Consider the following 17,282-nt stretch of genomic DNA (forward strand, 5'->3'; position numbering starts at 1 on the left):
GCTTAACAGTAACTGCCCGTAGCTGGTTACCCTTCACAATGCCTTTGAACTCTTAATATTTGATTTTTTCAAAAGTCTATGGGAAAAAATTAATGGAAAATGTATTTATGAAACTGAGTGGACTTCAAAGTGGGTGGACTGTTGAGGCCCATAAGTTATTGATTACCCCACTATGAACCACATATTCCAGAGTTTTTAATAATGACTGAATTGAATTTTTTTTTAAATCTTAAAATCTTGTGTTTATATTTTCCCCGTACCTTCTCGTCGAGGGCTTTGTGGTGTTCAAACAGAGACTTTAAGGCCTTGAGCACCTCCACTTCACTGGACACTCCAGCTGGACTCTGTGCCTGCCTCTTCACGACAGTCATCCTCAGACTGCGCTCATGACGAGAGACCAGGCACTCCAGATGCTCCAGCAACAACTACACGGGGACAAATGAATTGAAATTCCAAACTGAAAATTGATTAAAAACACATATTTTCTATTTTGTTAGTATTGCATTAGTTCAATACGATGCTGAATGGTTTAAGACCCCAGTAGGGTTGCAACCATTAATTGACAAAGAAATAATAACAATAATCATAGCCATATTTTAATAGCAATAATCATCTTCTGAACTGTACAGACTCTAAAACACATACGAAAAGTATTTCTGATATATCTGACCAATAATGCTCTTGGTTCGTAAAAATTCTCAATGTAAAAGCCTTGTATTCTATCTAGCGTATTGCATTTAATAGGGCTAAACGATTTGGGAAAAATTTATTTGCAATTTTTCCAACAAGCATTGTGATTTATATTTTAATAATAGGATTCTGTTCAAAGTTCATATTTCAAATGTGTCCATAAGAAATAGCAAAGAGACTAAAATGTGAACTGATGAATAAAGACAGGAAACGCATGTTTGTACAAGAGATTTTGTTGTTTGTGGAGGAAATTATGGCACTTCATGATGTGCTAATCGTATCCATTCAAATAGTGATTTTGATTTGATAATGATTAGCCTTGCAGCCTTAACGTATAATAGTACAGGATTAAAACTATTTAACGCCCGCTCCACATTGTTAACAATGTCATGTCATTTGGTGCGTACATAAAACAAGTAAATTAGTATGTTAACCTACAATCATTCATTCATTTATATTTATATATATATATTTATATATATATATTTATATATATATATATATATATATATATATATATATATATATATATATATATATATATATATATATATATATATATATATATATATATATATATATATATATATATATATATATATATATATATATATATATATAAAATTTATACTATCATGTAAAATGACATGAAAAACTGTTTTTGGCAAAAGAGGAGAAAATACAGTTGGTGAACTTGACATGCGACGTGCTGAATTATTCCAAATCTATGTAAATGTAGAGCTGTACATTTTGTCTGCTGTACTGACCCGTGTGTTGTTCCTCTCAGCTTTAAGCTCTGCAATCTCCTCTTCTTTCTCCAGAAGATGCTCTCGACAAACGTTCAGCTCTTTTGTGAGTGCAGCAAACTCCTGAAAAAATTTAAAACGCTTACACAAACAATAGAAATAACATCAAAAGTCCAGGCAAGTCCAGTACTTCATCTTGCATGACTAAGTTCTAATGGTTTGTAGAGCAGAAGTTTGGAGATGTACACCAAAATTATGTAACATTTGAAAAAATAGTAATTGAGCCAATATTAAAAGGTTCTATATTATGCAAAATGTACTCCTATGAGCTGTAAGCCATGTTATAATGCTGTTACCCCCTCAAAAACATACTTGGAATTGTGTTTTGTTTAATTAATTCTAAATATGCAGGATTTGTATGTTAAACATGTTTGAATGAAACAAAACTTAATTTATAATGTTTACTTACTTATTTTACATATCACATGGTGAAATATGGGCCCTTTAAGTGACATCGTGATATCAGTGCACCAAGTTATTACAGTATAATGCTTGAGATAAATGTTTGGATACTGTTAATAAAAAAGACATATCTGAATAAAAGAGGAAGGAAAAAGGTCAAAACTGCTGAATGTGGCGATAATAGTTTAAACTACTTGATATTAGCGCTGACAAATCTATTTTTCCCTCATATTGGTCGAGTACAATTTGATTCTTTTCTTTCTTATAAAAATGCTTTAAAAATGCTTTCAATTACCATTCTACAAACAAAATCAAGATATATAACAAAATAATCTACCACAAAAATAGTCAACTTATTCCTTCAAAGTCTGGACTCTGCTCCAAACCACATGTTTTTACTGACAGAGGATTGGCTGTTGACATCTCCATTAAAAAGACTTTGATCACTGATGATTTGAAATGACTGGATCTTGATTAAACTAAAAATGTGATTAATTGCACTAGGGCTGTAGGCCTTTAGTCAACTAGTCGATTAATCAGGGTGGAGTTTTAGTTGACTAATGGATTGGCAGAACATGTCTGTAGTCGACTAAGGATTTCTTTAGTCGGCTACATCCCTACATTGCACAGCCCTTGTTGATGCCCCTATTCAAAACAATGATCATGTAGAGTGAATGTTAACATCTAATAGTCCTCTTCTTCCCCATGTGCAGCTCAGACACATGCCAGAGCACTCTCAATCTCTGAGTTATGAAATGCTCCAGTGAATCCAAAGAATGTGCATGAATCTACAGCCCTGTGGCTACTGCACTGAGGCTGCTGCTCCTTGGCTTTAGAGCACCAGCAGAAACAGAGGTAACAGCAGCAGTGGTAGAATAGCAGTAACACAATAGTAGCACTAGTAGTAGAAGCAGTAGCAATAGTAATGGTAATATTGGTGGTAGTAGTAGTAATAGTAATAGTAATAGTATATAGTACTATATATATATAGTATAATAAAACTCGAGTAATAGTAATAGTAGAAGTAACACATAGTATCAGTAGGTACCAGTGGTAGTGTTTCAGGAAACCCAAGGCGCATTACACTCTGTTAGCTACTTCTATTCTGCTCTGGGCCTACTGATGGAATTAGTAGCAGTAGTATTAACAGTAGTAGCAGCAGTAGAAGTAGCGGTTGCAGTAGCAATTGTTATAGATGCTTTTTCAATACACCAAAGTTAAGAGCATTATTTAATTACAGTAATGCTGAAAATATAAATGGACATGGCATACTAACTGTCCCATTCCAAAAAGGAAGTGAGCATGGGCGCACCTCTGGCTCCAATTCACTTTCTATTGAAAAATGGTTGAACCTCTCCATAACTGCTGCTGTCAGGAATTTTGGTCTTAAAAAGTCCTTATTAACCCACCCTACATAGTAATAATAATAACAGACAAATCAAGTGCCTTCTTCCCTAGAGGTCGCTTCTGCTAGCGTTAGCAACAGGTTTGATTGACAGTGTTCCTAAGCGCCACTCCCTGCCAAACCAGTGATGCGGGTGGTAAGGGACACTCCAGATTTGCTCTTTGGTTGCTATGATACTCACGGTCAGAATTCCAAATATGGAACTCGGCTCCACATTTGCCCCTATAACTGCTAGTCTCGACCTTCATTCAGCTAGAGCTGAACCCTATTGGTGACGTCACTCTCTGCACTGTATGGTCTATACTCTGCAATCCACTTTGGCTCAAAGGCAGACTGACAAAAGTAGCTGTAGCAGTTTTAGTAGCAGTAGTCTATTTAGAAAAAAGGACAAATTGTATTACATCTTTATTCACTCCATACTTGGTGGTGGTAAGGTACTTCTGCCCTGGAGTAGACTGACCAATGTAGCACTAGTAGCCATTGCAAGAGTACTAGCAGCAGAAATATATTTTTCATTCACTCCATACTCAGTACTTAGTACTTTGCCTTAGAGTAGACTGAAGAAGTTATGGCTACTACTACTGCTACTAATGCTACAACAGTAGTGGTAACAAATGACTAACACTGGAGGAGTTAAATAAAAAAAATGAATCATACTCTGAGTCACTTCTGAGTACTGCATCGATGACCCACAATATGCCGTATTGTGTTGATCTATTGTCACTCAGCCTTGCAGTGACAAGCACAGATTACAATGGTGGTGGATGGTGCTCCTTCTACGGGGGAGATAGTTTTGTATTGGCTGTGGGCTAAGTACAGGCCAATGAGTGGGAAGCACTAGTATAATTATAGAGTGGTTCATTCCCACATTCCACAGAAAAAGGCTGACAAACACAAGTGTCTTTCAAAATGCTGTGTTGTGGAGTGAATAATGACGATTTATGGGTGGATTTATGAGGTAGGAATCTGTTCATCCAGTGGTCACATACAACAGACGAGCAGCAGCCAATATACATTTCAATTTAACTTTGTATTTTGGCCTGTGCTTGAATAAGATGTGTTCAATTACTATATAAGCCATTAAAATGTAATACACAGGTTATTTTCAAGCTAAAACAGAAATAAAAAAAATGCTGGAACACTGGAAGACACAGATTTAAATTCAAGTGTCTCTAGATACAAAATAAAATATAGCTTAAATGACAACAACTCACATTATAATGTGGTGTTTTGGTACTAAAGAAGATTATCAAATTATAGAGCAGAATGAGCCTCACATGAGTCTCTCATTTGGGTTGCCAGTTTCAATGTTGAAATCAAGTTTGTTTCAACCTAAAATGTCTCTATGATCTGAATGGTCACTACCTAAACCCCAGCACCTGCAGCCAATCATTAATCAGTGCCTCTGCTACTGCAGTATATGCTGTCTATATACTCAGAATGAACTTTTGCATGAAAGTACACTTGTTTAGCTCTTAAAACTAAATACAAATTTTTCACTTTTGGTCACATTTTCTGGTCCACAGTATGATGATATTTTCGCTATGCAAGTATGTGTTCAACTGTACCTGTAAATATCTTGTTTGAGATTAAAGTATTGGACATGAATAGACCAAAAAAATTACCACAAAAGTACAGAAACATGACTGTATAGCACAAAGGTTTGGCTACAATTCTACATAAAAATAGTCATAAAATCAATTTGTAGCAGAATTCAATTTCAGGCAAAAGTTACACCCGTGTTTCCCATTAATACAGGAAACTATGGTGGCCCCAGAGTCTAAATACTCCCCCTGAGTCTAAAATAAACTGGACTAATATATTATCATAAACTTATAAACTGGTCAAAAATTAAAATACCTTAAAAAAGAAATACCGGCAGGAAGTGACATTTATACTCCACAAACTGAATGAGATTTAGGATCCCATATTATGCAAAATTGACTTGTGAGTTTTAAGCCATGTTATAATTTTGTTACCTCATCAAAAACATACCCAGAGTTGTGTTTTGTTTCATTCACAAAAAAATGCTCTGTTCCACCTTATGTCATGAAGCGGTAGTTTTCAATTTAACAGCTACCTTTGACCTTTAGTTCAAGAGAGATGGGCAATTCCAGGGCTGAAATCATCCAAATGATTCTAGTGTAAGTGTATGGAGGATTTTCTGTTTGAGAGAAGAACTCTCCTGGAATTGGTTGTGTGTTAAAACATGTGTGAATGAAACAAAACAACTCCAGATATGTTTGTGATGAGGGTACAACATTATAACATAGATTAGAAAATAGTGTAATATGGGCCCTTAAAATAATCCAAATAAAAAATAATCTGTGCCACCATCATATTCAACAAAACCTACAGGAAACACTGAGAATTTTGAATTGGGTCATGTAACCAAAGGTTGAGACAAAACAACAAGACTTACAGGCTTGGGGCAGTGCTAGCTTGTTCACACAGAACAATGAAACTGATTGAATAAAATGACATTGTAGTAATATTTACACAGCTCAGAGGACGTTCAAAGCATTCAGGCAACCACCAAAACAGAAACTATGACTTCACACACCCCGAGAGTCACCAGTGTCCTCTTGAAATGAGAAATACCTGCTCTTGCCCATACGCTCCAGACAAAACTAGAACGAGCAGAGATCTTATGAATGAACTAGTGCTGTCACGATACTAAAATTTCAAAAACAGACTCAATACTCAACAGCGATTCTGATAGCACGATGAAGATAAAACATGTGCCTTTATTATTTAGACAACAAAATGTGATTTTCAACATTAAATAATGGCCATTTCTTTTATTTCCCATGTGTCCTTATATCTGTGTAATCCCTCCATGGTCCAGGTAGGTCCATAGTGGTCCATGGGTGTATACTACCGGTAGTGTATGTGGTCATATACTTGTATGGATGCCTGCTTAAATGAGTACCTAGTTTCGATACTAGTTTTAGTATTGATTGGTATACTGATTTTCGATACTTTTAACAACTCTAATTCACTCTGGACAAGACAAAAATGCAAAAATCTTATGAATGAACACATTAAACCAGTATGACTTGAATGTTGACAAAATAATAGGGCATAAAAAAATCGGACTTTCATGTTTAATGTGGTATATCAGATGCTCCTCCAGACAGCATTCTTTGCCTTTGTCCAGAATTGGGATAAGCCTCATACATCACTGGATAAAAAAAAAACAAAAAAAACTTTGGGTCAACAGATGGAAATTAGTTTGTCTCTGGTGTGTTTACAGTCATGTTGTATCATATATGTCCTTTAACATGCACTGTTCCAATCAAAAAAATAAATAAGTATAGCCCTTGGCCTTACAGCAGTTTGGTGCATATTAAAATGAATGAAGCATGTGTCCCTTCTGACACACCGTCACACCAACATCATTTTGGTGGGTCTAGAGTTTCACCCAAGCAGTATGCAAATCATGCAGAACAGCCGTTTGAGAGGGGCTGCGAAGACTTCAATGAACATAAAACAACATCCTACTAAATATTTGAAAAGGTTGCAGCTCATGTCATCAACATTCCCTGGGGCTGTGATGCTAACTGTGGGGACTGCTCTGTCTGAAGTTGTGTTAAAATTAAAATCCAGCTTGAGTGACCATAAAGTCTGGCTTAGACTACAACAGGCGAGCTGATTTGTGCTGTTAAACAAGTGTCTCACACATAAAATTACAGTCACAAGCTAGCTAGCATCAACCAACAGATTTTCAGTTAGTCACTCTCACCTTTTTGGTTGTACATCAAACACCTAAACAGCACTATGAATGCTTGTATTGATGACAGCTTCCTGAAAATGTGTTGTTTAAATCTATTAACCAAGTGTGTTTGCTAATGTGTGAATTGCGTCATCACCAATGAACACTCTGCCATATTCATATATAGTCTACAGACCCCCATCCCTCCTCCCCAGCAGGATGCTACTACAAAATGTGCTATTTGGTTCCAACGGAATTTGATTTGATGCAGTATTTTGGCAAACTCCAATCAAAAATGTGTCAAAGATTAATTTTCTCTGCTGGGTTTTGTCAGAAAAAGGCCCTAGTGAGAAAGTTATGAAATAAATCAATTTCACTCATGAAGCAACGCAGCTGTAAACACATTGGAAGAAGAGAACCGTCTAGTGCTGGAAGACTAGCGTTGTCATGATACTATAATTTCAAACTTGAAACTAAGGAATTGGCTCAAAACTCAATACCGATTATGATCCCACAATGAAGACAAAACATGCTCTTTATTTTTTAGTAATAGAATGTCATTTTCATTTACTAAATCATAGCACTTTCTTTATCTTACTTTGAGGTCTTATGTTTGCTCTAATACAACTCAAAATCCTTCTACAACTGCTCAGGAAAGCTAAAATGTTGCCCTGATAATGTGACTTTTTCCAGTATCGATACTTACTCAAATGAGTTGATTAGTATTTAATTTGATACTTTTGACAACCTTATGGATCATATTTTCTTTACTATAATTTTCTTAGCACACTTTCATAACAAAAACAAACCATGTAAGTAATATCTTCCTACAAAAAACTGACAAAATGCTTTAAAATGTTGTCCAGTTTCATAATCAAATTAAATTGTGACACAACCCTAAAAAATGTATTTATGCATGTCCTTTTAACAGTAACTGCAACTGCTTGTTGTTCAGCATTTTGGTCAAATTCAGCTGTTTTAGATGTTCTCTATGAATACATTTTGATTGACAAAGTAATAAAATAGATTATGAAATATTAACAATAACTTTTTAGTAGAACAAAACTGAGTGAGCAAAATAAATATCCAGAGTTGAAGTGAGAACAGTTTCTGTCAGTGGTATGATAAATCCAAGAGTCTGTTTACTTTAGTACAAGCCAGAGCTAGCACCATCAACTGCCAGCAACATGCCATTGCGCTACACTGAGGAGCTCTTCAGGATTTTAATAGTCTATATCAAGGAATAGAGAATAAATCAATGCAATTTTACAAATCATACAAAACCACAGACTTGTATATGCCCATGGAACACTATAGAACCTACCTGGACCACTGAGGGATTACACAGATATAAGGCCACATGGGAAAATAAAAGAAAGTACTACTATTTAAATGTTGAAAATCACATTCTATTGTCTAAGTTTTTTTTTTTTTTAATCATCGTGGTATCAGAATCGATATTGAGTATCGGGTCTATTTCTTAGTATGGAAAATGAGTTTGAAATGTTAGTAGACCTGTCACGATAACAAATTTTGAAGCACTATATATCGCCACAGAAATATTGTGATAAACAATAATATTGCAACTATTTTATGCCACTAATTAAGATTTAAATAATCCAAGATAATGTCAGTCACCAATTTTTAAATACATTGTTTCATTAAAAGACATGAGCTGCAACAAATAAATAGCAGAATGTACCAATGAAAGGGACTCCTTTACTTCTCCACAGCTCAAATCACCAAATACCCAAAATCTCCAGTTTCGCAAAGAAAAAGCAGACACAATAAAGACTGAGGCCCAAAATCTATTGTTCCAGATTTCATATGCTGAACAATAACTCAATATGGTAATTATTCTTACAGGCCTAAATTTTAGCATTGTGACAACACTACTACTTTTTGAACAAAACTACCACAGAAGAACAGAAGAATGCACTAGTTTGACCCCACTAAACTAACCATGACTTTCTCATTATGGCATGCTAAAACTGGATTGCCCGTGGCTATTTTGAAAACATGAATGAGAACTTAGTAGGATTCACCTCAAAAAAAAAAGGATGAAAAAAAGTAGATTTTAGCAGTGGGGAGCTTGAGCACGTGGATGTGTGAGTGAGGTCTCAGGAATGTTTGTGCATTCCTGAAGAAGAGTGCTAGTCCAGGAGCAAGCGCCACCTCCCTGTTACCTCCCATCCACTGCACTTGTATTGACAGATTGCTGTGCCATCACGCTGGGGGGATTTCATGTACCTTATTTTCCGGACTATACCTCGCTCCTCCGGCCTCGCACAGTTGTCAGTATGACAATAACAAAGATGTGAAATTCTATACTTAATGATTTCACATATATAATTGGTGTGGAAAGTATTCAGACCCCATTAAATTTTTCACTCTTTGTTCAATTGCAGCCATTTGCTAAAATCATTCAAATTATTATCTTTTTTCCATTAATGTAGACACAGCACCCCATATTGACAGGAAGGCCACACACCTGTCTATATAAGACCTTACAGCTCACAGTGCATGTCAGAGCAAATGAAAATCAGAGGTCAAAGGAATTGCCTGAAGAGCTCAGAGACAGAATTGTGGCAAGGCAAAGATCTGGCCATGGTTACAAAAAAAATCTGATGCACTTAAGGTTCCTAAGAGCACAGTGTCCTCCATAATCCTTAAAAGGAAGACGTTTGGGACGACCTGAACCCTTCCTAGATTTGGCCATCCAGCCAAACTGAGCAATCGAGGGAGAAGAGCCCTGGTGACAGAGAGGTAAAGAAGAACCCAAAGATCACTGTGGCTGAGCTCCAGAGATGGAGTCAGGAGATGGGAGAAAGTTCTAGAAAGTCAACCATCACTGCAGCCCTCCACCAGTCGGGGCTTTATGACAGAGTGGCCCAACGGAAGCCTCTCCTCAGTGCAAGACACATAAAAGCTTGCGTGGAGTTTGTTAAAAAAAAAAAAAAAAAAAAAAAACACCTGAAGGACTCCAAGATGGAGAACAATAAGAATTTCTGGTCCAATGAGACCAAGTTACTACATTTTGGCCTTAATTCTAAGCGATATGTGTGGACAAAACCAGGCACTGCTCATCATCTGTTCAATACAGTCCCAACAGTGAAGCATGGTGGTGGCAGCATAATGCTGTGGGGGTATTTTTTGGTTGCAATCGAAGGAACGATGAAAGCGGCCCAGTACAGGGATATCCTGGACAAATATCTTGCTCAGGCCCTCAGACTGGGCCGAAGGTTCACCTTCCAACAAGACAATGACCCTAAGAAGACAATGGCCCTAAGCACACAGCTAAAATAACGAAGGAGTGGCTTCAGGAGAAACTTTGTAACTGTTCTTGAATGGCCATTCATTCCCAAAAAGACTAATGGCTGTATAAGCTCAAAAGGGTGCTTCTACTAAATACTGAGCAAAGGGTCTGAATACTGTGATATTTCAGTTTTTCTTTTTTTAATAATTCTGCAAAAATGTCAACAATTTTGTGTTTCTCGTAACTTAAATGACTTTAGCAAATGGCTGCAATATAACAAAGAGTGAAAAATTTAAGGGGGTCTAAATGGTTTCCGTACCCACTGTAAGTTGCATCCGAGTATGAAAAAAAAGTGCAACTTATAGTCCGGAAAATATGGTATGTCTATGGCAGAATATTCAACAGTTACCAGTGTTGTCATGATACTAAAATTTCAAATTTGATTTGGATACTAAGGAACTGACTCAATACTTGATATCGATTACAATATCACAATGGAGACAAAACATGCGTGATTGCCTTAGAATGGAATATTCATATACAAAATAATAGTACTTTCTTTATGTTATCATGAGGTCTTATACTTGTTCTGGTAAATCACAAATGCATACTAAACTATTCAGGAAAGCTCAAATTTTGTCCTGTTAATCGATACTTGCTCAAATTAGTTTTGCCTAGTTTTGCTATTCATTTTTGCATCAATTAGCCTTGTATCTGATCTGATTCTTTTGACAAGCCTAGGAATTAGTATGGTGACACAGTGCTCACATTAGCAAACACTGCCAAATACAGTTCGCACATTGTCTGAAAACTCAAGAAAAGAAACAAAATGGATTTTAAAAACACATTTTCAACTTTTCAGCGCCAGTTAGCTCGTATTAACAGCTTTAGTATGTGCTTAGTATACCTTTATAAAATCCTTCAGACAGTCAGAAAAGTAAGAAGTAAGAAATTCTGTGGATGGCCATTTTATTTTTTATTTTAAGTACTACATTTTGTCCTTACATAAAGCAACAGGAAGTCATTAGCATGTTAGAACCAGCACAGGGTAAATCTGAAAAAATAATGGGACTTTGCATTTAAATGTCATTATAAATTATGCAGCACACAGCTATATGTCAAGGTTGTATCCAGCTCTGATACCACTTTGTATATTAATAGGTTAATTGCATATTAATAGGTAAAGGATATTATATCAAGTGTATAGTAGAAGAATATACATGACGATGGGACCCCAGAATATGGCGTTTTGTTTACACTTAATTTGACACTTAATTTGAGCCTGGTAGAAGATGAAAATACATTCTACACTATCAGATGCACACCCTGTTTCAGATGTCCAAATAACAGGGTGAGATCATTTTACAGAGAACATGACCAACATAACTTAACTGTTAACTGATCATTTCAATAACTGTTAACTGATCATTTCAATAATTTTGATTTGGCTGTGATATATTCTCCAGCACTTTTAATGCATACATCACGATTACGCATATTGTAATTATTTTGAGGATTAAATTACACCTAACCAAATTGGATACAACATTTGGAAATTACCATCTGAAGTGGGGATCCAAAATAAACCTAAACCAGTACTATTCTAGTTCTAAACCAAGGAATGAAATGCGATGTAGTCAAAATGCATAATAAACCAGGTCCAAACATGGACTAAACCAGGAAAAAAAAAAACGAGAGAGAACGAAACGAGACAAATACAAAAAAAAAAAACAAAAAAAAAAAACAGAACCAGCTCTTCAAAGAAAGTACTGAAAACAGTTGTATTTTGCCATCTCAAAGCATCAAGTAAAATATTGGTCAATAGAAAGAAGAAGCACCAAACCACTTTTAATTTACCGTATTTTCCGCACTATAAGGCGCATCGGAATATAAGGCGCACCTTCAATGAATGGCCTATTTTAAAACAAATTCCATATATAGGGCGCACCGCATTATAAGGCGCATAGAAGAGAAACTACTGTAGTAGCTGGAGTTGTGTTACGCATCCACGAGATGGAGCTGCGCTAAAGGGAATGTCAACAAAACAGTCAGATAAGTCAGTCAAACTCACAAAACAAGTTAATGCATCACAATATAGTAACTCTTGAAATAGTGCAACGCAATAGCAATAACTCAACGTTGTTCAAACGTTAATGTCCATAGTCACAATATCTCCCAGCCTTGTTTAGTTGTAAACACGTGAAAGAAACACGTAAAGCCTCACTTTTTCAGTTCATTCCTCATTCACGAATCCGTCGAGTTCTTCCTCTTCAGTGTCTGAGTTGAACAGTTGGTCGAGCTCATTCAAAGTGCCCGATTCCGTCTCGTTCAAATCGCCATTATCCGTGTCGCTGCTGTTGTCTTAACAGTTCAGTGACAATTCCTGCCTTCGTGAAACTCGGACCACAGTTGAGACTGATATATCAGCCCAGGCATCCGCAATCCATTGGCAGATTGTGGCGTATATCGCACGGCGCTGTCTCCCCGTTATCCCTATAGCGTCGGATCCTGTCGTCGCAGATAGAGCGCGGTTGCGGACTTTCCTGCAGCGTAACTCCACGCCCAGTCGTGCTCTCATGTAAATTCAAACGGCGTCTCAAAGCGGAGACACGGGGCTATCTAAATATTTTACCGTCATTACGGTAATCTGCCTCTGTTGTCCCTCAAAGGTGGGAAAATCTCCGCAGCCCCGCGCTCTCATTCGTCAGTCATTTATTCGACGCGTAAAAGACAAAATACGGATGGATGTGTAAAATAGAAGTAGTTGTGTGGAAAAAATGCAGCAAATGCTGATACTTCGTTTAACATGATTTTTATGGCTAAAAAAGAATAAAAGTGTAGGTCTAGGTGAGCTATACTGGCCCATAATGTGCTCAGTCCTTAAAGGGTTATTACTGCTATTACTTCAGCGACGGCTCCTGACTACGGGTGTCATAATTGACCAATATTGATCCATATATAAGGCGCATCGGATTATAAGGCGCACTGTGGGTTTTTGAGAAAATTAAAGGCTTTTAGGTGCGCCTTATAGTGCGGAAAATACGGTAAGCCTTTTTGTACATCACTAAACGTATGTAACTGGATCAGCTGGTTTAAAGGTAGGACCTCAGAGAAAAGAAACATGAGACAGTTTTATAACAAAGAGCTTTGAGCAGATGGCCTGGGCAGGAGCAGGATTTTAACAATTAAACAGGCAATTGGTACCATTTAACAAACTCTCCACTGCGATAAACAAAACTGAGATACAAAGCATAAATAGACAGCAAATCCTCTGCACTTCTGATCAGCAGGATTCATAATTATAAGAGAGGTTATGTTACAGCTATGGAACCAGCAAAAGTCTAACTTAAAGAGCAATAAATGATGTGTTTTTGTTGTGGTAAGGTACTTCAATATAGATATGGACCATAATTACACCTGGCCTACACAAAGAAGAAAATAATGATTAGATTAGCCTTACATAATGTCACAACCTGAAGTGAAACATAACTTACAGGTTGTTACTTACCATAAATTTCAGATGCTACTTTTTTCCCACGCTTTAAACCCTGCGGCCTATACAACAGTGCAGCTAATTTATCGATTTTTACTGACTAGCGGCCACCGAGGGGCACTCTCTAACAGTAAATGCAAAAGTAAGACAGACATGGGGAAAGAATGAAGAATAAACTAGTTTTGATTTTGAACTGTCATTTAGCATATCATGGACATACCCTCATCATGGAAAACACACAAAGAAATGCATATGATGCAGCTTTTAAGTTAAAGGTAATATGATCTGGCAATCAAAGAATGAAACAGAGCCACTGCACATAAGCTTGGCATTAATGAACTTTTGGTGCGATGTTGAAGGCGACAGCGGGAAGAACTTAAAAATACGACCAAAGCTTTCGGAGGAAATAAATGCTGATGGTCCCTGTTGGTGCTGTTTTATTTTCTAAACCTGCAGGTATGTTCATCCCGTGTTGATGCTGTACTGCTGATTTTCAGTTTTTAAAAAAGCGTGTCTCAAAAGAAACTCTGTGTACTGTCTTTCTGTGTAAATATCTCATGTTACAACAAGAAAATCTGTGGCTTATATTCAAGTGCGCCTTATATACATACAAAATGTATTTTCTTTTAAAATTTAGCTGGTGCAGGTGCACTCAATACTCCGAAATTACTTGGTACTTGGTATATGAAAGTTAAATAAGTAAGATATTACCTTCATAATAAATGAATCAATTAGCAAAGAGAATTCATATTGAAAGCCAATACATTTATCTGGGACAAAAAGGTGACTGATCAACACATAGTAAAAAAATAATGGCCCAGTTATATGTAATAATGTAAAATGTAATAGGTCAAATCTATCCTGACATTGACAATTGCAACCTACACTCAATAATCAGATCTTATTGGTTAAAGCTGAATACTGTATCCTATTATTAGTATTATTTTATATATTATTAGTAGCTGAATGAATAATGCACAAAATTTTTAGATGACTGAGTGTCTGGAAAAGCTCTATACAAGACTAATGCAATATTTTTATTCTATTAAACATACAGTGACTGTGTTAGCCTGCTGACCTGCAGGAATGTGATGTTGACCTGCCTCTGTAGTGAGTCTCTCTATATTCATGTGAAAACTGTATCCTAATCCAAATTGTATTTTCTATATTAAACAGATAGTGAATAGTGTGCTGACCTGTGGGAGCACTGTGTCGAGCTGCCTCTGTAGAGAGTCTCCCTAGGTGAACACTGTATCCTCAATAGAATTGTATTTTCTACATTACACATATAGTGAATAGCCTGCTGACCTGTGGTAGCGCTGTGTTGAGCTGCCTCTGTAGTGAGTCTCTCTCATGGCTGACTTCATGCAGTTTGCCCTGAGCCAGGCCCAGATTCTCCTGTGTCTCTCTTAGCGTCTCGAGCAGCCGGTCCCTCTCCTCTAGCATAGACACCATCAGGGACTCAAAGTGGCCCTCAGAGTCCGACTGCAGAGGGGACCCGGAGCCCCTGCGCCCTGGGCCCTCCGCCTCACTGATGGTGGGCATCACCTCGCACATCATCTGCCACAGGAGAGGGGGAGATTTAGGCACAACAATAACAAAAACAGAATCACAACATATATTGTCCTTAAAAGTCCTATATCATGCAAAGTTGACTCTTGTGAGCTTTAAGTCATGTTAGAATGTTGTGACCTCATCAAAAATATAACCAGAGTTGTTGTTTCATTCACACATGTTTGAGTAACCCTTTATTATACATCTGTCTACATCTCCAAAGCTCAAAATGCTCTGTTCCACCTTGTGATGTTATGAAGCAGTAGTTAGCAACTTTAACTTAACCTAAACAACAGATTCGAAAATATAACAGATTAGAAAATAGCGTAGGCTATAACCAGCACAGGCTGATGTTTAGTTTTGGCCGACCAGCTGCTCATAGAGTACATATAAAGCTTCATTTGAACACTTTGGTTGGAAGAGAGAGCTGCACAAAAGGAGACTAGACTGCTCTCTTACAAGTTTGTGGTTTAAAAAAGGGCTGCATGCGAGATTGTAAGTTATGGACTTCATTTAAATGTATTCAGTATTACACAGTACTTTCCAAATGTCCATGCAGATAACAAAAGGTAAAGTTGATTTAGTCTAAAATGTTTAAATAAAGTGAATCTAATTGATCCTGAAACACAGCTATTTGCACAACACAAAAAAGAGAACGTTTTCTTTTTAGAGTGGGAAGATGGACAATGGGGGGCCACATTTGTTTCAACAACACACCAATTATAATTGTTTAAGGGTCTTATTGATTATATTCAAAACAATACAGTTTAAATAAGTTTTTTGTGCCTCTGAGCACTCCGCAAGAATGCACTAGTTCATCTGTGTTACGCAAATTAGCCATGTGCTTAAACAAGTCTGTGTGTCACCATAGGTTTTCAATTTCTATTTCTACTTTGTGTTGCCATTCAAATATATAGCACGTTACAGAATATGGAACAGGTTTACCTAGGCTTGTTTCCTTAATTACCATATCAACTTATCATTCAATATATCAAAGCTGGAGCAAAAGACTTTGTTAAAATGTATTAAACTGATTATTTATTACATAACTATTCAAATTCTCTGAGCTACCAGGTTAAAATATAAACTTCGGATGACAATCAGACTCCTATTTGAAAAGGCCTTGCATTCTCACTACAATACTCTATCGATCCATTCAGAATGTGCATATTTTCCTCATATTGTCCAGATCAGTGCTTTGTTATTGTGTAGCTCTCGATCAAACAGCTGGGCAAGGAGGTCGGAATTAAATCCACACTGAATGGCAAAGGGCTTAGGTGCAGTGGATAGCGCTAAGAATCATGTGAGTGGGATTTCACATACTTTTAATCACACACAAATAATGCAAATCAAGCCAACTACTTTTTAAACACATGTGATTTAGGGCTACAGCTAATGGTTTTGTTAATCAATTAGTCTAGTGATGAGATTTTTACTAAATTTGACTCAGGTGATGCTGAAGTGATGGAGTATATTTACAGATATTTTCGTTTTTCATCAAAACAATAAATATATATTTTTAAGTCATTCCTATTTTAGGCCTATCACAATAATACATTTTGCAGCACGATATATCACTACAGAGAAAATATTGCGATAAACAATACTGAAACTACTTTATGCCACTAATTAAGATTTGAATAATGCAAGATAATCCCAGTAAACTATTTTTAAATCGACTTTCATTAAAAGACATAAGCTGCAACAAAAAATAGCATAAAAGAAACTTATTTACCCCTCCACAGCTCAAATCTTATCATATCACAACAAAAATACCCCAAATTTCCCCAGAGATCTTTTACAAAGAAAAAATACTCACGATAAATATTGAGGTCCAAAATATACTGTTCCAGCTTTCATACATTGAATGATAAGTTGATATAGTAATTACTGTGACAGTCCTATTCCTACTTTAGTCTGTGTATTGGCCACAAACAACTATTGGCTTAGTACATGAGTTG

At 36.6% G+C, this 17,282-nt stretch overlaps 1 protein-coding gene across 1 annotated transcript in view; it reads right to left on the reverse strand.

Annotated features, from left to right (window-relative positions):
• ppfia1 (PTPRF interacting protein alpha 1) overlaps window positions 1–17,282 on the reverse strand; it is a 56,886-nt gene that overhangs the window by 37,777 nt on the left and 1,827 nt on the right. Inside the window, 3 exon segments of the mRNA XM_055230243.1 lie at window positions 261–425; window positions 1,458–1,559; window positions 15,076–15,327. Coding sequence (XP_055086218.1) covers window positions 261–425; window positions 1,458–1,559; window positions 15,076–15,327 — 519 coding nt within the window.

The sequence above is a fragment of the Periophthalmus magnuspinnatus genome, chromosome 3, assembly GCF_009829125.3.
Source record: "Periophthalmus magnuspinnatus isolate fPerMag1 chromosome 3, fPerMag1.2.pri, whole genome shotgun sequence".
Classification (NCBI taxonomy): domain Eukaryota; kingdom Metazoa; phylum Chordata; class Actinopteri; order Gobiiformes; family Gobiidae; genus Periophthalmus; species Periophthalmus magnuspinnatus.